The 20,332-nt window shown below is 53.6% G+C and overlaps 1 protein-coding gene and 1 non-coding gene across 9 annotated transcripts; one reads left to right on the top strand and one right to left on the bottom strand.

Annotated features, from left to right (window-relative positions):
- Nucleotides 1-5,795: 5,795 nt before the first annotated feature.
- Nucleotides 5,796-18,185, bottom strand: Plekhg2 (pleckstrin homology and RhoGEF domain containing G2). 8 transcript variants are annotated; one of them, XM_038340604.2, is made up of 19 exons: nucleotides 17,396-18,185; nucleotides 16,655-16,785; nucleotides 15,780-16,036; nucleotides 15,601-15,701; nucleotides 14,182-14,248; nucleotides 14,023-14,069; nucleotides 13,640-13,790; nucleotides 13,382-13,519; nucleotides 13,032-13,232; nucleotides 10,997-11,089; nucleotides 10,825-10,911; nucleotides 10,579-10,612; nucleotides 10,386-10,487; nucleotides 10,253-10,300; nucleotides 10,139-10,177; nucleotides 9,970-9,986; nucleotides 8,863-9,039; nucleotides 7,834-8,737; nucleotides 5,796-7,479 (listed from the first exon to the last, which is right to left on the bottom strand). In XM_038340604.2, exons 2-19 carry the CDS (start codon nucleotides 16,761-16,763, stop codon nucleotides 5,978-5,980), a joined length of 4,074 nt encoding a protein of 1,357 aa, XP_038196532.1. In that variant the 5' UTR covers nucleotides 16,764-16,785; nucleotides 17,396-18,185; the 3' UTR covers nucleotides 5,796-5,977. The 8 variants fall into 8 exon arrangements, with proteins under 8 accessions (XP_038196532.1, XP_038196531.1, XP_038196529.1 ...); XM_038340603.2 differs by having other exon boundaries at nucleotides 15,780-16,039; XM_038340601.2 differs by having other exon boundaries at nucleotides 10,139-10,300.
- A 350-nt stretch (nucleotides 18,186-18,535) lies between these two features.
- Trnai-uau lies at nucleotides 18,536-18,628 on the top strand. Its single transcript is given in 2 exon segments — nucleotides 18,536-18,573; nucleotides 18,593-18,628. It is a non-coding gene; the product is annotated as a tRNA-Ile (tRNA).
- The last annotated feature ends 1,704 nt before the right edge of the window (nucleotides 18,629-20,332 follow it).

Consider the following 20,332-nt stretch of genomic DNA (forward strand, 5'->3'; position numbering starts at 1 on the left):
TCTTTGTGTTATGGTCTTTTTGAGATACGGTCTCTATATTATAGCCCTAACTGTCCTGGAACTCATTGTGTAGACCAGACAGGCCTCAAACTCAAGGTGTGTTATTTATGTGTGTGAGTTTATGTGTCTGTGCAATATATGCCCGGTTTCTGCAGAAGCCAGAAGAGGGTGTTGCATCCCCTGGACAGACTGGTGTGATCCACCATTTATTTAGATGGCTGAATCCAAGTCCTAAGTAATCAGTGCGCTTAGCTTCCAGTCATCTCTCTGGCCCCAAACTCAGAGATCTGCCTGTCTTTGCCAAGTGCTAGGATTGAAGGTGTATGCCATCAATGTGTTTAGAAACCACATGATTGTTAGCTGACAAGTGGGTGGCAGGAAGTACTCAGTCACCCCTCTGAGCTACTTCAAGCCCCTCAACTTTATTTTTGGTTTTTTGAGACAGGGTTTCTCTGTGTTGCGGTCCTGGCTGTTCTGGAACTTGCTCTGTAGTTCTGGCCTCAGTTTTGCTTTTTATTTTTTAAACGTTTATTATGTATAGTGTTCTGTCTGTGTGTATGCTTGCACACCAGAAGAGGGCACCAGATCTCATCGAAGGTGGTTGTGAGCCACCTTGTGGTTGCTGGGAATTGAGCTCAGGCCCTCTGGAAGAGCATCCAGTGCTCTTAACCTCTGAGCCATCTCCAGCCCCGACTTTGCTTTTTTTTTTTTTAACCCAGTTTTGGGGTTAAACCCTGGTCCTCCTGCTTCCAAAGTTTTGTCAATCAAGCTTTCTTCCTACCCCCATTTTGGTTTAGAAGAGTCTGGCTGTCTTATGCTAGAACTTGGGAGTGTACAACTGGTTATTTGGTATTTTTTTTTTTTTTTTTTTTTTTTTTTTTTTTTTTTTTAAATATTTATTTATTTATTATGTATACAATATTCTGTCAGTGTGTGTGCCTCAGGCCAGAAGAGGGCACCAGACCTCATTACAGGTTGTGAGCCACCATGTGGTTGCCGGGAATTGAACTCAGGACCTTTGGAAGAGCAGGCAGTGCTCTTAACCGCTGAGCCATTTCTCCAGCCCTATTTGGTATTTTTCAAGACAGGATTTCTCTGTAGCTTTGGAGCCTGTCCTGGAACTAGCTCCTGCAGAGCAGGTTGGCCTCCAACTCAGATCCCGCCTGCCTCTGGATTAAAGGCGGGCCTGGCTTTATCTGCCTGTCTGTTATCTGTCTGTTATCTGCCTGATTTGTAACACAAGGCAGCAAGCCCAGGGCTTTGCACCAGGTGCTATGTCTCCACCCTTTTGCACTTGGCTGAGCTGTCACACTCCAGCCTTTGCTCATCCTGAACTCCCAGGGCTCTGGAATCCTTGTGCCTTAGCCTCCTGAGTGCTGGGACTAGGGTTGTGAAGCACCACACCCACCTCACTATTTAAATACCAGGAAGAGTAGAGGAAATGTGTAAGGCCTATAGTCTTTGTTGCAAGGAAAGCAAATCCAGACTGCCTGGGTGAAGTAAGGGCCATGCTGGGCAGAGGAAGCTTTTTAATGTCAGTCGATACTGATACCAATGATACCCTGGAAGGGTCACCCAGGTTTAAGGAGCCTCCCATCTATACACAGTAGGCCAGGCAAACTCAATGGTGGGGAGAGGCCATGGAGCTGATCTGTAGGCTCAAATGCTTGTCTCTGGTAACATCCTATTTGCTGAGGGTTTGGGTACATTCCTGTACCCAAAAAGGTAGGAAAATCAGAAGCTCAAGGTCATCCTTGGCTGTGGAGGTGAGTTTGAGTTTAGCCTAACTTGAGATACTTTTTTTTTTGGGTGGTTGTGAGCCACCACGTGGTTGCTGGGAATTGAACTCAAGACCTCTGGAAGAGCAGTGAGTGCTCTTAACCGCTGAGCCATCTCTCCAGCCCCTTAAGACACTTTGAAAACTATTACAGGGGCAGTTCACAACTGTAACTCCAGTTCCAAGGATCCTCACACAAGCAGGCAAAACAATCAATGCACATTAAAAAAAAACTGGAGCCAGGACTTCTGAGCCTCTGGTGTCAGTCCTACGTGTTCTTTATTTGCAGAGAAGGTAAAAATGGCAGGAAGTGGCTTACCAAAGAGCCCACAGTGGAAGTGATACTAGGTCAGAAAGGCAGGTGGAAAGGCCCAGCCCCTTCATAGCATGCTACAAGGCTCTACATTACCTTATACCCAGTCTGTGCCCAGCAGACCTAGGACAGAGCAGTCGGTTGTGGGAGAAGCCCAAGCCTACAGAGTAGCAAACCCAGCCCAGCAAGCCCAGTGGCTTTCTTTGGGGGGGGGGGGTGCAACTCTGTACAATTGGGTCTTGTTCACACACACCTCTGAGATGTGATCTGGGGACCTTGGCAACCAGAACCTACTTTCTAACAAAACGTTAGCTGCAAGAGTTGGCTTATAGAGGCAGTTTGGCCAGTGAGGGTGAGTGCTGGCCTGAGAGGCTGCCCTGCATATCAACACAGCCTGGATCACTGCTGAAGACCACACAGCCACCGAGAGCTACTCACATAAAGTTCTTTGTTGAGACAAGGTTTCACGTAATCTTGGTTGACCTAGAACTTGCTATGTACAACCTCAGATTCTCAGAGATCTGCCTGACTCTAGAGTGCTGGGATCAGAGGCGTGCACACCAGACCCAGCAGACAGGACATCCCTTAGGCAGGAACGGCTCCATTGGGCAGCACTGACAGCGGGCACAGAGAAGTGGAGTGAGACCATTGAGTCCTGCTAGGCTCAGCGTCCCCTCACATGCCTTGTAATGGTGACGAGGGTGCCCTGAGAAAATGTCTCCAGCGATAAAGTTCTGAAGCAGGGAGCTGAAGATGATGGGAACTGGAGACAGGGTCTCTGTGTAGCCCTGGCTGTCCTGGAACTCACTACGTAGACTACTGGCCATAAACTTAGAGATCCACCTGCCTCGGCCCATGAGTGCTGGATTAAGGGCAAGCGACACCACTATCGGCTCAAAGTCCACATCCTGATTTATTTTCTGTTTTTTGACTCTTTTAAGAAAAGGATTTGATGTGTTGCCAAGGCTGACCTCAGGGGTCCTCCTGCCTCAGCATCTGGAGCAGCTGGGACTCCAGGTACTGGCCACATAACCCCTTTCTGAGCCAGACTAGCTGTAAACAGGCTGACCGGTAGGCAAGAATCCTGAAGCCCTGGTAATCTGGGGCTGCGATGCCTAGGAGTTGGGGGTAGGGATGCAGCTCATCAAGAGGAGGAGCGGCTGAGGTTAGCTTGGCACCTATGGTTTTCCCAGAGGGACCAGAGACCCCTTCACTGAGGCTCATGGCTCCTCCCAGAGGCACAGCTGAAACACATCTGGAGAGGGAAATGCTTCTAGCGCCAGGCTCTGGAGCAGACAGCCGTTTCTCCCTCCCTACCTCCTTGAATACCGGGAATTCCGGCGCCACTGGGAGCCTGGGCCAGGCTGGGAACTTTCCTACAGCTGGCGGTGGCTGGGAATGTGCAACTCTGCAGAGGCGGGGAGGGCCAGCCTCAGCCACTGTGAATGTGTGTGTGTCAGGGGAACGCAGGACTCGGCTCCTAGGGAGCCCCCAGTACACAGCCCTGTGGGCACAGTGGCATTCAGGAAGCAAACAGCTCCTTTTTATTGAGTCTGGTTTTGGGCTGGTTGACTCACAATCACCTCTTGTAACCCTGGTGGCTCTTGGCACTAGACAGGCAGCGGAGACTAGGCAGGTCATTTCTCTGTGCCTGTCTCCTTTTCCTATTTTTGGACTGAGAGAGGGTCTCACTCTGTTAGACCAGCCTGGTACCTCATCTCTATAATGATTAAAAACAAGAGGCTGGAGAGTTGTCTGAGCTTAAACATGTATACTGCTCTTGTGGATGGCCCAAGTTCCTAGGATCCATGGTGGTTGGTGCATAACTACCCCCTATAACTCTAGCTTCAGAGGACTCCAAAGACACTTGTACTCATGCACTGCACACACACACAGAATTCAAGCAAACCCACCAACAAACAAGGTCTGGGGATAGATGGGTTCAGTGGTGGAGCACTTGCCTAACAATCCCACCGGCCTGAATTTAATGCCCAGCTCTGAAAACAACAAAAGCCATCCTCTCCTCGTGGTATGGGGAGGTGACTTACTGGCCAAGCTCTGGAATATCAGGCCCCCAAGAGTCTGGTTCTCAGACTGCAAAAACCAAACCAAACAAAACCCTCATTAGCCTCTTAGGGATGCCGAGGGTCAAAACAGAATGAGCTCACAGAGTGACAACCTTAAAGCCAGCAGCTAGTCTGTAATGAAGCACAGCCTCTGGCTGCTTGCCAATGGCTAACAACCAGATTCCTGAGCTCTGTAGGTTAGGACTAGACCCTGTGTGAGAGCAGAATGACTCCCTGGTGAGTCATGGGTTAAGATGCACTTGAGAAGTGACAGGATATGCTTACTGGATGCTAGGAGCATTCCAAGGAGACAGAAAAGCCAGAGCTCTGAGAGGAATGTCACACACCAAATAAAGGGGACAGCCCCAGACACAAGGATGCCTCAGAATTCCAGGGAGGATCATGGACAGTGAAGGAAGGAGTTGGCATTCTAGCATAAAACAAACTGTGTAAACTGCGCTACCCAGTAAACCACTGCTGGGAGGGGGCAGGATGCAAACATAAAACCCTTTTTGTCCTACAGCTTGAATTATTCTGTGGGAGGCAAGGGCATGTGGAGGAATTGCAGAGATCCCAAATGAGGGGGGGATGTGGTGTGTGTGTGTGTGTGTGTGTGGTTGGGCGGGGGTGGGGCTGTTGGAAATAATAATCAGGATATTCATGGGGAAATGGGGCCTGGGCGTTTCCAGGGAAACCAAATGAGGGACAGAGCTCCTACACTCCCAACTTGATCTTCCCTGGTGTCAGCATGGATAGGGCCCGAGGATTTATGGTACCTAGAAGAACCCCATCAAGGAGAGATGGCAGAGGACAGAGGTGGTGCTGATGGGGAGGTGTTTGGATGATTGATGGGCAGATAGACAGCTGGGAGGACGGGCGGGCAAACGGTGAGCGGACACGGAGAGGTGGATATGGAGGTGTTCGGATGCAAGAGTGGAACTGAGCTGGAGGTAGGATGATGAATGGAAGTGGATGGAAGGAAGAACAGGATAAACATCAATGGGTAAGAAACTAGCTGGGAAAATGGACACACCGCAGGGGCAGAGACGCAAGGCACCTAATGGCAGCTGAGGGAATGATTTCAAGGGGGCTACCCAGAGGAGAGTTTTTGCCCTTGTAGCCCAGGTTGTCCCCCAAACTCCTGGGCTCATGGGGTCCTCATTTCAATTTCCAAGCAGCTGTGACCAGAGGTGAGCACTATCATGCATGCCCAGTTTGAGCAGGACTGGCTTTCTCGGACGAATTATTGAATAATGCCTCAAAACTACAACCCAGTTCTTAAGGTTTCTAATGATCCCCAAAGATCTTGAGACTCCCCATTTTTGCCTTTTCTTGGGTTCTTTTTGAGACAAGGTCTAATGTAGCTCAGGCTGGTTTTGAACTTACTATGTAGTGAAGGATAGCCACATCTGGCCCTCCCTCTCCATGGAGTACAGGTATGCACCAGCACACCCAGATTAGGTAGTGCTAGGAACTGAAATTAGGGCTCTGCGTTCTAAGCAAGAACTCTACCAACTGAGCTACACACCCACCCTGAGATACCCCAAATGTTCTTACGAGTTTTCACACTTGGGCCACATCAGCCCTTCCCATTCATCATGTTTTACATCTCCCACTACTTCAAGAATGGCAAAACACACAGCATTTCATAAAGTTAATTAACAAAATAACCATGATCTCAGAAGGGTCATCTATAAACACAGATCCCAGGGCCTGGAAAGCTGCAGCCATTTCCAGACCCGTGTCCTGACTCCGGGTGGGTGGCACCCGGTGAAAGTTCTTGAAGCTTAGGACGTCCAGGCTTACATATGAGAAGGGGCATCAGGAGCCCCCTGGGCCTTGGGAAGGCCCACAGGCTCCTGGGTTGGGGGCTGCCAAGAGAGCAGGGTGGTTCAGCCGAACCTGGGCTTTGGCTGGACGTAGACGCCCACCACCACCTACCTGGATACTAACTGTGGTGGCATAGCTGAGCCTCCTGGCTGGAGGGGCTGGGGGCTGGGGTTGAGGTGGTGGTGAAGGTGCCCGTGATGTGGGGGCAGAGGAGGACCAGGGACCCTGGGAGGCTACCAGGCTGTCTCCGCCAGGTCCCTGACGCCGAGCCAGGCTCTGGCTGATGTATGAAGCTGCCAGGTACCTTGAGAGGGCAGCTGCACTGGGGCCCAGGAGCTGGCGAGTGGAGAGTGGGAGGCTTTGCAGTGGGGTCGAGTCTGAAGACTCTGACGTGGCAACAGGAGAGACCAAATGGCCTCTTGGTTTAGATAACTCCACAATGGTCTGAACCGGGCCTTGAAGGTCCTGAGAGCATCCTTGTTCGGTGAAATGTGTGGCAGCTGAAACATGGCCATCTGTGGGGTTCTGCTGGCCCAGTGGAGAAGGTGAGAGTCCGGGAGGTGGTGTGTCTATGAGGCTGGACTCTGGACCCAGAGAATCTGGAGCTCCCTCCTGCCTGGGGAACAACTGGGGAGCTTCTGCCCTGATGTCTGTAAGGACTTGGGGCTGGGACATGGGTATGGCAGCCGGCGTCTCAGTGTCTTGAGACAAAGACGGCAGCGGGCTGCATGGGATGCAGCAGTCCGGAGGACCTCCCTGTGCAGGGAGAGGTAAGGCGCCAGGACCCTCGAAATCTGGGAGGTCAGGTGGCAATGGCCGGGAGATGGTGACCGGGATCTGATGGTCAGGGCTGCTTGTGCACATTGGTAAAGGGCTGACAGCTTGGCCACCGACGGCAACTGGGCCCTGATCAATGCTGACCTCTCTCTGCTCGCTTCCTGGGGCACTGTCTGAGTGCTGGCTGTCTTCGTGACCTTCTTGCTTGGGCAAGACGGGGGTGGCTAAAATCATGACGCTAGCACAAGCTCCCTGGTTAGGCAAGGCCACAGTGGTTTGCATTTGGAGTTCTGTGTGACACTCTTGCCCAGGAAGGCAGGTACTGGTGGACGGCACCTGGATTTCCATATAGTTTCTATGTTCTGTTGAAGGGGCAGCAGCTGGAACCTGACTCTGATCAGGCAAAGTGGAGGCAGCTGGTACCTGGACAGCTGGAGGATCTTCTTGCTTGGGCAAAGGGGATGTGGATGGAACCTGGATGCTCTCGAAGTCACTTTGCCCAGGTAAAGGGACAGGTGGAATGCAGCTGCCTAGATGGTCTTGCTCGGGCAAATCCGAAACATTTAGACTCTGGCCGTCCAGGTGAGCTCCTTGATCAGACAAAGGTGTGGCAGCTTGAACCAGAGCAGCAGGGCCCAGAGGGACAGACTCCTGGGCACAGTTCAGTGGGAAGGCCAGTTCACATACAAGCACATGTCCAAAAGCAGGCAGGGGCCCTGTGTACAAAGAAAAGAGGATCAGGAGCTAAGGATGCAGCTCAGCCGGAGAACCCTTACCTAGAATCCCCAATGAGGGACTGGGAGGGTGGCTCAGTGGTAGAGCCCCTGCCTAGAATCCCCCAGGGAGGGGCTGGGGTGTGGCTCAGTGGTGGAGCCCCTGCCTAGAATCCCCCAGGGAGGGGCTGGGGTGTGGCTCAGTGGTAGAGCCCCTGCCTAGAATCCCCCAGGGAGGGGGTGGAGTCTTTCTCAGTGGTAGAGCCCCTGCCTAGAATCTCCCAGTGAGGGGCTGAAGTGTGGCTCAGTGGTAGAGGCTCCAGGCCCTAGGACCACAGAAGAAAACGTTTAAGTCACCTGGCTCAGCCTCCTCCTGGGGTGGGCAGGGGGATGGCTGAGGTTGGGCCAGGACTCGAGGTCGGCGGCGGGGTGCATTGGTGGATGCCCTCGTCTCGGCTCGCTGCATCTGCTGAATCCGCTCACTGTAGAGCCGAGCTAGCTCTCGCACCCTGGATGCTGAGCGCTCAGAATGTGGCATTCCTGCCTTCCCGCTGGTGCTGCCTCCACTGAGATCAGAGTCCTCCAGGATCAGCAGCGGTTCTGGGAAGCCAGGCCGGGCCAGCTGCCCCTGCTCCAGCGCTTGCCAGGCGCTTCGGATTTCTGAACAAGAGCGATATTCCAGTTCCCCTGGGAATCCTTGGACTTGGGTGCCACCCTGGGTCTGCACAGCTGGAAATGACATGCCTTCTGCATCTTCTTCCTGCTCCACTCTGCTTTCTGAGGGTGGCTCGCCCCGTCTTCCTGGACTGCTCTCAGTCAGCAGTTCCCTCCTGGTGGCCAGAGGCTGGGCAGACTCCTGCAGGGGTCCAGGGAGCCAGGAGCCACAGGGAAAGGAGGGGCTGCTGGCCAAGCTGGGAATGTCAGGGACACTGGACATGGGTGAAAGGCATGGCATCTCAAAAACACCAGGGATGTCAGAGAGGCTCGGAAGGCAGGGAACCTCGGGAATTTCTGGAAGGCTGGGCGTGTCATTGGGAATCTTGGTAAGGCTGGGCATGCAGGGAATTTCAGCTGGACTGGAACCTTCCAGCCCCTCTAAGACATGGAGTGGGGATGGCTCCCGTTCATCTGCCTCTAGCTCTTCCTCCTCCTCCTCCTCTTCTGAAGACTCTCGGCTGGGCAAGGCTTGGAATGGGAGGGGTTCACTTTCAACTGGCACCCTGGAGTCTCGGGGGAAGTTGGGAATGTCGTGGGTAGCTGGCTGTAGTGGGCACACAAAGAAAGTCAAGACATCAGAGGGATGGGGTGGTGGACTGCCCTGGGCTGTGTTCTCTGTCTGCCCAAGGCCAGCGCTTCAGGGCTGCTATGATGGCCGCTTCAGCTCACCCCTGGGTCCCTGAGGCCTCTCTGGTTAAGCAACTCTAGAATTTCCTCAGTGATGGAGGTCCCTGATGGTTCCAATGTGGGAGGCCCAGCATCCTCCAGGTCTTCAGGGAGACCAGAAACAGACAGGGGTGGCTGCAACTCAGATGGGGGATGGAGCTCCCCTTCACTGCCAGCATGCTGTAAGGAGGAGAGGGGTGCAAAGCAAGAGCCAAGAGTGCTCTGTTCCCCAAATTCCCAGTCCCTCCTCTTGTACATGGGGGAATTCAAGGATCCTGATCCCCACCGTATTCTACCTCTGAACAGGGCCTTGTGGCCCAGGCTGGCCTTGAATTTCTAATTTTCTTGCCTTCCCACCACAGGCAGTTTGGGCTTCACCACCACATCCCCCTTTTGTTTTTTTGAGGTAGGATTTCTCTCTGTAGCTTTAGAGGCTGGCCTGGCACTCACTCTGTAGACCAGGCTGGCCTCGAACTCACAGAGATCCACCTGCCTCTGCCTCCCAAGTGCTGGGATTAAAGGCATGCGCCACCACCGCCTGGCTGCCATCACCGCCCCCCTGCCCCCTTTTGAAATGAGGTATAGAGGATGGAGACTCATGCATACCAGAAACTTGACCACTCAATGTTATTCCCCCAAAACGACCCCCCCCCCTTTTCTGAGAGATAGAGTCTCACTATGTAGCCTAAGCTGGTCTAAAACTCAGTATGTAGACTAAGCTAGCCTTGAACTCATAGACGTCTGCCTGCTTTTGCCTCCAGCTGGGATTAAAGACATGAAACATCACACCTGACCTGCAAGCCATTTTTTATTTTGAGACAGATAACTCGCCTATGCTGGCTCAAACATTTGATCCTCTTCAGTTTCCAGTGTAGCCTAAATTGTAGTCATTTGCCAGGACACCTGGCTTAAGGCTCTTGCCCCCTCTCTGAGTCTCGTGTAGTCCAGGCTAGACCAAAACTTTTGCCAATAGTCAAGGATGACCTTGTGCCATCACATCTAATTTTACGTGCTGCTAAGGGCTCTAACCTAGAGCATGCTGGGTAAGCACAGAACCAATGTAGCTGTGTCCCCAGGTCTTTCTGACTCAGGGCATTTCTCATTTCTTACCTTGACTTGAGGCTTCTCTGGGGATGGAGAAATAAAAAACAGAAAAGAGACACGGAAGTAGATTATTCCCTGTAACCGACCAGCTGACCCCTCCTCCCTCTCTATCTACCCCGAGGCATCCCTGGAGAGAGGCAAGGACAGACTCACAGACAGACAACCAGTCACTAACCGTTCTGGGGAAGAATGACATAAGATTCCTTTGCTGGCTCTGGGGGAGGGACACAGGGTATCAGGAGGCCAGGCCCTTGGGTCCCTGGGTCCCCTTGAAGGGGTGAGTACTCACCAGACTTCCTGCGTCCACGACGGCTGCCAGAGAGTCCCGGAGACGGAGCTGTGGGATAGATGGTCAGAGTCCACGTCAGCCCAGCCCTTCAGCCTTGGGGCCCAGTGACCCAAACCCACATTCTATCTGTTACCTGGGTTTCTTCTGCCAGGGGTGAAACTTCGAGCATCCCAAGGGCGGGGAGAGTCCAGTGGGGACTTTGGGGGCTCTGGGAAAGATTTGCTTTTTGGAGCACCTGCGGGGGAGAGTTGAAGGACTGTCTACTTTCTCGGAAGCATCTCCTCTTTTAGGACCACACAGGACCACAGCCCAGGCCCCTGACTCACAGTGCAGGCTGTTTTCCAAAAGAACTTGCTTTGCCTGAAAGACAGGGAGGTGGGTGTTCGAGAGACAGGGTCCGGAGAGCAGGCCCTGAGCACAACCATTCCCAGGAATGAACAACCGCTTCTAACACCAGGCCAACGACGGATAATTCTCAGGTTGGCCATCAAGGTGGCAAGCGCCCCCACCCACATTATTTGAGTCTGCCACGGAAACTGGGCCCTATGCCGCTTGCTGTGGCAGGTCTATACCTTGGCAGGGATGGAAGCCGGGTGATTCTCAAAGAAGAGTCGCTGGAGACAGTGGATCCACAGCCGTTTCTCTTCTTGGTTCTTGGCCTGGGGGTAAGGTTGGTGGAGGTCAGGGATCTGGGCTCTGAGCTAAGGCAGGGGTAGGTATTGGCCCAGCCCACCTTCTGCATACCTGGAGCAGGTGTCTGTGCTTGGGGATGGTCAGATCCGACACCTTAAATCCTAAGGGGTCCCGAGGCGTCTCAGTGACACTCAGGTTACAGCACTGAGGGAGAAACAGAGATAGTGAGGTGCCAAGACCCTCCCGGCACTAGATAACGTTCAGAAAATACCAGGGTTCTGATATCCTAGAAAGCAGCGCCTCATGGGCTGTTTTGCCTCACACCCCACCAGACTGAACTCCCCTTACTCCCTTACCAGACTCCCTTCTACCTTCCTGAAGACACCCTCTGGACTTACTCCCGCATTTTAAAATGTTGGAGTTTCACTATGTAGCTCAAGCTGGTTTTGTTTTTCGAGACAGGTTTGGAGCCTGTCCTGGAGCTAGCTTTTGTAGACCAGGCTGGCCTCAAGCTCACAGAGATCTACCTGCCTCCTCCTCCCAAGGGCTGGGTTTAAAGACGTGCGCCACCACCGCCCGGCTAGTTCCCCCTGGTTTTTAATTCAAGGAAAATGCTGGCTGGACACGAAGGCACACACCTGTAATCACAGAACTTGGCAGCCTGAGGCTGGAGAATTAAAGCAAGTGTGAAGTCAGCAAGGCATGCACAGTAAGCTCCAGGCAGCTAGACTATAAAGACTGGAGAGAAGGCACAGTGGGGACAGAAGTGTTTCTGTTCCAGTCTTAAGATCTGAGTTTAATCCCCACATTCTACAAGGTGACAAGACATAACTGAATTATGAGAGCCGTCCTCTTGTTCTCTCTCTCTCTCTCTCTCTCTCTCTCTCTCTCACACACACACACACACACACACACTCACACACACACACACAAAATTAAAAAAAAAAAGTGGGCCATTGCCACATGATTCAACCTGGCCTTCATTCTGGAGGTCGGATTCCCTGCTTTTGCTTTCTTCCCAACTAAAAATCCTTTTGCTGTTTATCCCAGCACTGGAGAGGCAGAGGCAAGCAGGTTTCTGTGAGTTTGAGACCACCTAAAGCTACTTAGTGAGATGAGAGAGAGATTATGTTTCAAAAACAAACTCTATGTCTGCGGGGGTGTGCCACGTGCACACTAGCTCCTGAGCCTGTGGAAGCCAGAGTTAGGCTCCTCCGCCCCTGGAGTTCGGGTGGTTTGGAGCAGCCTGGTGTGAACGCTGGGATCAAATGTGGATCCTTTGTAAGAGCTATCTCTCCGACCCTTGCACTTTCATTCATCTTACACTTAATAGTTGAGGGTGCAGGGGCACACACCACCAAGGGCCCCTGGAGGTCAGAGGACAGCTCTGTGGTAGCTTTACTCCGAGCCACGTAGCTACCTGCCCGTGGTCACTGTGGCCTTTTTGGCTTTTGGTTATGCGACAGGGTCTCGTTCACCCAATAGTCCCAGCTAGCCTAGAACTGACACAGATCACTGTGCCTGCGCCGGGATCTGCTTTTGAAATAGGATTTCACTGTGTAGCCTACACTGGCCTTGGGCCACCTTACAGGTCTGGCTGGCCTCAAACTTGCAGCAGCTTTGTTTCCGTCCCCCAAGTGCTCTGTTTTCAGGTGTGAGCTACCACTTCCAGTTTTTAGCCTTTTCCCCCCTCCCTTTTGGTTTTATTCATTTATTTCTTGTATTTTTTTTTCCATCCAAAATTTCCACTTCCTCCCCTCCTCCCATTCACCCTTTGGTTTTTAGAGACAGGGTTTCTCTGTGTAGCCGTGGCTGGTCTTGAATTCACAGAGATCCACCTGCCTTTGCCTCCTCAGTGCTGGGATTGAAGGCATGTGCCACCACCACCTGGCCTAGCCTTTACTTTTTGATACAGAATTTCATCAAGTTTCCCAGACTGGTCTAGAGCCTTCTCTGTAGCTCAGGCTAGCCTTGAACTTTTGATCTCCCTGACTCAGTTTCCCCAGTAACTGGAATCATAAGTCTAATGCCACTGGGCCCAGCTAAATACGTCCGTGGAAGCCAGGCTGTCCCTACAGGGTATTCAGGTGAAGATATATTGAAGGTATTTTAGTTGTGTCTGCGTCGGACGCCACCCCATACTCACAAAAATGTGGCCCTTGTAGGTGTATTCAGGCCCCCGACGTTTGGCCACAAGCAGCATCCGGGAGAACAGGAAGAGCAGACGTTCGCCCCCTCGCAGCCGAGGGCCTCCCCCGCCGCCTCCACGGAAGGTGCCTTCCAGCACCAGTTCTCCAAAGGCACTGAGCTCGGGGCCAGTCCAGCCACCTAGTCGCCGCTGCACTTCCTGTCAGGACCACACCAAGCACAGAGACAGGCCGGGGTTGGCGGCGCACACATATGGGCCAAAACAAAGGTGTTAGTGACAGGGATGCTGCCAAGACTGTCCCCCAGCTCTGTCCCCAGTCAAGTTGGCCCAGCCCACCCTGGGGCCACCTGAAGGCGTGCTGCATGCTCCTGCTTGCGCTTCATGTCATTGATGTACCAGGCCACTGCGGTCATGGACACAATAGCTTCTTCTACCATCTCTCGACCTCCGGTGTCTGGGCCCTCTGCCCAGTGTTTGCCCAGTTCCTGCCAGTCATCCGTTGGAGTACATTGGTGGGGGGAAAGAGAAGGAAAGATGAGAACGGGTGGCTGCTGGACGCAATCATGCCCCTCTCCACAAGCCTGGCGCCAGGGGCCACAGCTGACCTGCAGCAACAGATGGTACTTCAGGATGCGCTGAACAGGCTTCAGCAAGAAGCTCTGCAGAGGCAGGGAGTGACGGAGCTGGGCCTGACGTTCCTGTAGCCACAGAGTGGCTGGCGGAGACAGCGACAACTCTCGGAGCAGGGCCAGGGAGCTGGAGGCACAAGGACGAATCAGTGGCAGCTAGTGCTCCAGAAGGCAGGTCTGGGAGGGGTGGGCGAGTGGCCAGGGCTCAAGGGGTCATCAGGTCAGGGCAGTTAAGAGGTCAGTGACTATCGAGGTCTGGCAGGGGTGGCACCTGGGCTCTGGGTGGGTTAGAGGGTAGAGGCTGGCACACTAGCTCATGGGCATGGCCCGGGGCCAAGCAGGGACTCCCTCTGCCTCACCTAGGGTAGTTCATGCAGTACAATGTGTAGATGTCAAAATCCTCGCTCTGTGGGGACACAGGAGTCAGCATCACTGATCTTCCCATGGCCCCCAGGAAGCTTAGCCAGCCCAACCGTCCCCTGGCCTTGGGCTGCACTCAATCGCTGGCTCATGCTCACCCTTTGCACAAAGCACTCCGCGATGCCCCCTGCACTGTTGCTGCTCTCCAAGTCTTCCAGCAGCTCACTGCGGGGGGAGGGGGTGAGAGGGGAAAAGTAAAGAACCGCCTGCCTCCTTATCCCACAGACTCAGGAGTTCAAGAGACCGCTGGAAAGGATCCTGAGTAAGATGGCTACAGGAGACGCCTGCCCCACTCATTCTGTCTCCGCAAGGCTTCAGTCTTCAGCCTGATAACCCTGTCATAGCTGGCATGTCGCAACCTAAGGAGTGACAGCACAGCCCTGGGAAAGAGGGTGTTGGGAATTCCCAAAAAGATAATCTTAAAATTCGATTGTAAGCCAGGGAATGGTGGCACTAGACTGTCACCTGAGTTGCTTGGGAAGCAAGGAAGGAGGACCAAGAGTCCAAGGCCAGCCAGGCACTGGTGGCGCAGGCCTTTAATCCTAGCTCTTGGATCTCTGGGAGTTCGAGGCCAATCTGGTCTACAGAGCAAGTTCCAGGACAGCTATGGCTGTTACACAGAGAAATGTTATCTCAAAAAACAAAAAGAAAAGAAAGAAAAAGAAAAAAAGAGTTTACGGTTGGTATGGACTACTTAGTGAGACTCTTGTCTCAAAACAAAACAAATGAACAAACAAAAGGAAAGAAAAGAAAAGAGAGAAAAGCTGAAGACACAGCTCAGCAATACAGAGCTTGCCCAGGATGTCCAAGGTCCAGGGTTCAATCTTCAGTCTTTAAATTAAAAACAAAAGCCTCTGTTACTCTGCTACAAGCCAGGCACACCATAATCTCATCCCCAGGAGGCTGAGACAGGAAGAGCTCAATTTTGAGGACAGCTCGAACCACACCAGGAGACCCTATTTGAAAAAATACCCAGGACTAGATGGGTGTGGCGGTGCATGCCTATAATTCCGGCACTTGGGAGGTAGGGGCAGGGAAACGAGTTAAGGTTGCCTTCAGTTACACAGCAAGTTCCAAGCCAGTCTAATTACAGGTGACCCTGTGGGTCTCAAGTGATAAAACAAACCGCCAAAGCTTTTCCTGTGATTCTGACATGTTACTCTCAGGCTCCAGTGTCCCTTCACGAGGGTGAGCAGCCAACTGGGTTTGGCCAGGGCTGAAGGTGCCCCATGCCCAGGGAATCGCAGTGCTAAATATGGGAAAATTCTAGGCACCCAGGCCCCACATGACCTGACTCAGGTCTGAGATCCCAACTGAACAAACGGCATCTGTGTGGTTCCACGCCTTCCCCACCTTCAGTCCTCAACTGTCCCCATCAGCCTTATTGCTCGGTGTCACCACACCTCACACGCCAGCCTTCATAGGGCCACTATGAGGCACTCAGGTTAATGTTAGGACACAGCCCCTCCCCTGCCACAGCAGTCAGTTCCCTCGTGGTCCCCACCCGTGTCCCTGACCTGCTAAACTCATAGATGTCCTCGATGTTGGCAAACAGCGTGCCCACCTGCTCCATGCTCAGCCCCAGGGCCCTGCCGTCCATCAGGGGACCCAGGTAGTCCTGTGGGGATGAGAGGGGTTACAGAGGCCAAGGGCTTGGCCTGGGGCCCCAGTGTCTTCAGGTACCCGCCCACCTCACCTCCACAATGCTGCGAAGGTCCCGGACATATGCCCGTTCTGTCTCCACGATCTCCTTGGCCACTCGCTCCAGCCTTGAGGGTTTCACCGAGTCCTGGATTCCCACGGGCAACAGGTGCAGACGTATGGGGGGCTCTGGCAAGGGCTCTGGTCTGGAGGCTGAGCAGGTTGGTGATGGGTCCCCCTCAGAGCCCACAGTGCTCAGGGAGGTGGAGCTGCCGGAACCCCTCGGGGAAGCCATGGTGGGGGCTGCCGGGGCTGCTAAGGTAGGGAGCAAGAGGTCAGGTCACATGTTTCTATGGCTCCCACACTTCCTCACACTCAGCTGACAGTTCCCATAGGTCTTGTTCCACTGTCCTAATCTGTCCAGTTTGATCCTATACCAGAGTCCTTCCCCTTTGGGCCTTGGGCCTCTATTGCTTTAATTCACCTCCTCCATCAACCACAGTTATTGATTACGAGTCTGTCCCACTGACCTTGCCACTCCCACAAGCACAGCCCCCTTTATATTCAAATTCCTCAGATCCACAGCTATGGCTGGTCCCTTCACCCAGTTCCCTTTCCATGACACATCTCTTTACTGCTCCCACCCCTTCACACTCAACTTTGTCCAATTACTTCGAGGTGCAGCCTTAGGCCTCTGCACATACTATTTAGTCCCTGCATGCAGAAGAACAATTCTTTGTGTCCAGCTCCTTTCTCCTGAATTCTCAGCTTATCCGTCTCCTCCGTAGCAACAGGGCTGCGCTGCGCTGCGCTGCGCTGTCTTGGTCACGGTTGTTGGCGGCACTGCTCAGGCACTAAGGGATGCTCAGTGTCCTGTGTCCTGTAGGAAGGGACGAATGCCCACAGGCTCCACCTGTCGGGACTGCTCACCTGTCGAAGTATCGCTCACAGCTGCGCAGTCGCAAGCTTCACCTTGGTGGCCACACCCGAGCCTAAGGCTGGGTTTGGACGGGCTGAGTCCCCGGGCTCCCTCGGGCATGGCTGAGTGGCACAACTCGGACCTACAAAGAGACCCACTTCTTGGGAACTGGATTTCACTAGCCTTGCTGCCGCTTCAACTCACTGATAAGGGTGCAGAAAGTTTATATAAAATCCAAGGAAGAGCACCACGGAGATACAAAGTGACAGAAAGAAGAGACCGAGAAAACAAGCTAAAGACCGAAAAGTAGAGACAAAGAGCGAAGACAGCAAAAGTGCCCGAGTCTGCAAGTCCCATCTGTCTGGGCGTCCCCCCTCCCCCCGGGCTCAGGGATCCTGGGAACTCTCAGGCTCAGGCTGAAGCTGAGGGCGAGGGGCAGGGCTGGGAAAAACCGTGGGCGGGAGAGGCCGCGGGGTCCCAGGGGAGGGCGGAGGCTGGGGGACCGGATGCCAGGGTCCTGCAGACGGCTCCCTACCCCGCCCAGGACTGTGCGCTGGCCCCGGGCCCTCTACCCAGCTCCAACTGGTCCCTCGGCACCCCGACTGCGGTCCCCACCGTCCGAGCGTCCCCTGTGCGGTTCCAGCCCCCGATTCCCGCCGACGCCTCCGCTACCCCCCGCCGGCACGCCCCCTCATTGTTCCGCCTCGGCGCCGCCCCCCTCCCCCAGCCCCGGGCCCCTCGCTTCCCCTCACCTCCCGGGGAGCTGCGGGCCCCGGGGTCGGGAGTCCGGCGCGTCTGGACCGTAACGCGCGGTCCCGGAGGAGGCTCACAGCCCGGATTCAGGGCCGTGAACTTGGGGGTCTCAGACTCCAGAATCCGGGGAGAGTTGGGATCCAGAGTCCGAAGTCTCGGTGTTCTAAGTGTAAGATGCTGCAACCCTCGACTCGAGTCTCAGACGGGGGCGCTGGGAACACAAATTTCTGAGTCTTCTAGGTAGGGCTGTGTATGGTAGGGGGCCCGGGATTCCAGAGTTTCCAGTACCCTAGGGGCAGGGATGAAGTCACCTCCGGAGGGAGCGCAAGGACTCGCAAACTCCTCTGTCTCTTGGAAGTGATGGATGCTGCAGCCCTAAGTCGAGGAGCGAGGTCCGGTCTCCAAGTGGCTCCAGGAGAAGGTCTTGGACTCAAGAGTTAGAACCCTAGGTGCGGGGGGGGGGGAGGGGGGAGTGCGCGGCCACGGATCCTACGGTCTTCAAGCCGGGTGCATGGACGGGCCTCCAGCCTCAGAGCTGATGTCCGGGACCCGTGGCTCCTTCAAGAGGCGCTGGGCATCAGAGGTGCCGGTCCGGCGCGGGAGCCTGAACTTGCGGGTCTCTCTAAAGACCGGGATAGAGATCCCGGACGCCCGGGTCCTACACGCTGGACGTCTTGGGCTCCAGGATAGTTGCCCCGGGGCTTCGGGGGCGGCGGCAGCGCCGCATCTGGGGCGGGGAGAATCAGGTCCCAGATGTGGGGCGGGGGGCGGCCGCCCGAGGCTTCCCCTCCCCCTTGCCGCCGCTCAGGCTCACATCCTGTTCCCGCCCGCTGGGGGGAGGGGCTGCCTTCCGGCACGCCCTCCCTCAAAGGGTTAAAACCCCCGCCCCCTACTCTGAATATTCGCGAGTAGGCGGGCCCAACGGCAGGCCACCGCCCACATTCCAGGGACCGGGAGGACTTTTACCTTTTACAGCATGGGCCGGCTAGGCGTGAGAGTCCGGAATGGTTGCGCTCTCTTGTTCTTATTGGTCGATCGGAAGGCTTTATATTGCATATGCAATGTTGGGTGGAGCTGTCCAGCAAAGTCGCGCGACTACGACTGACTGAAGGACTTAGTGGCGCGAGGGTGCGGCCGGAGCTCCAGTGGCGCAATCGGTTAGCGCGCGGTACTTATATGACAGTGCAGGCGGAGCAATGCCGAGGTTGTGAGTTCGATCCTCACCTGGAGCACAATTTTCTTCCCTTTTATCCGGGTGTTCTCGCATCAGTTTCAGTAGTCTCCACATTTTGTAAATCAGTCAAACGGCTCGTTTGACAAAGGAGCTCACCATGTAACTAGGGCAGGCCTCGAACTTACAAGAGATCCGCTTGCTTCTGCCTCTCCCGAGTGCTGGAATTAAAGGTGTGCGCCGCTATGCTCGGAACGTACAACATTTTTGAAGAGTGAACATTATTTCCTTGTGAATTTTTTGCAATGGTTGATTGGAACAGCCCCAAAGGTGCAGTTTCCATTTTGGTCACCAGGGGGCAATATAGCCCCTCATTAGATGGCCTGGGCATCGTTTGGAATCTAAATCTCAGGTCCTAGCGATGGTTAGAACAGGTTTTGCCTCTTTTCGTATATTTCTTTTTCAGGTTTCTAAATCAAATTTTAAAATACATACTGAACACTCATTAGGTACTGTTCTTTCTGTCCCTGAAGACTTGACTTTTTACCAAAGAGATTGCTACAAATCTATGAATTAAGTACATATTTTGACTTTTAGCATGTTGCCCAAAGTGGCCTCAAACTCCTGTCTCCATCACCATCTGCGAGTGTGAGTATATTTTTAGATTAAGTAGTGATAAATATGGAGCAAATGGAGTAGGGACGTGGACAGTAGTCAGTGATCCTTTTGTTTTGATTTTGTTTTTGTTTCTTGAGACAGGGTTTCTTTGTGTAGCCTTGGCTGTCCTGGAACTTGAACTCAAGAGATCTACCTGCCCCTGAGTACTGAGATTAAAGGCATGCACCACCAGTGCTTGGCTCCTAGTTTTGTTTTATGTGTATGGGTGTTTTGTTTGCATGTTTGCACCATGTTGCATACTAGGTGCCCCAGGAGACGGGAGAGGGAGTGGTGGATTCCCCTGAACTTGAGTTACAGAGGGTTGTGAGCCATGTGTTGCAGGGAATCAAACCAGATCCCCTCTCTGAGCAGTATTCTTAGGTTGATCCATCTCTACAGCCCCAGGAAAGATCTTTAAACAGACACCTGGAGGAGGGGAATGAGCCGAGGGAACACTAGGGAGAAGTTCCCGCTAACACCCTAGGACTGAAGACCAGTGCAAGGAGAGAGGTGTGTTTGTGTGAGCGCGCGTCCGGCTCGTGCGCGCGTGCGAAAGACGCGGATCCAGGTTGTGGTGAGGCTCTAGGACTTTGACTCGTGGTGATTTGACTCCGGTGTTGTAACAAACTTCCCTGCTCTCCTAGGGGAAAGCAGCTAAGGCTAGGGGTGGGGGTGGAGCACAAAGAGCAGTTACTTTGAGATCTGGGCAGGAGCAAGGTAGCTTTCGATGAGGGGCTCTGGGAGCTGGAGTGAATTGTAGATGGGGGCGGGGTGTCCAAGACAGATCTGACTGTCTAAAGAATGGGCTTGTGTCATGTTCTTTTAAAAAATATTTGTTTTTCCGGGCGGTAGGAGCCCGTCCCTTTAATCCCAACATTCAGGAGGATCTCAGTGAGTTCGAGGCCAGCCTGGTCTACAGAGTTCCAGGACAGCCAAGGCTACACATAGAGACCCTGTCTCAAAACAAATCGTTTTTATTTTAAGCATAGGAGTGCTTTCCCTGCACACAACTAAGTACACTGCCAGCACGCCTAGTGCCCAAGGAGGCTTTGCAGACGCTAAGCAGGCACTCTGCTACATCCTCAGACCAAAGTGTCTGTTAAGAACA

The sequence above is a fragment of the Arvicola amphibius genome, chromosome 8, assembly GCF_903992535.2.
Source record: "Arvicola amphibius chromosome 8, mArvAmp1.2, whole genome shotgun sequence".
NCBI classification, from domain to species: domain Eukaryota; kingdom Metazoa; phylum Chordata; class Mammalia; order Rodentia; family Cricetidae; genus Arvicola; species Arvicola amphibius.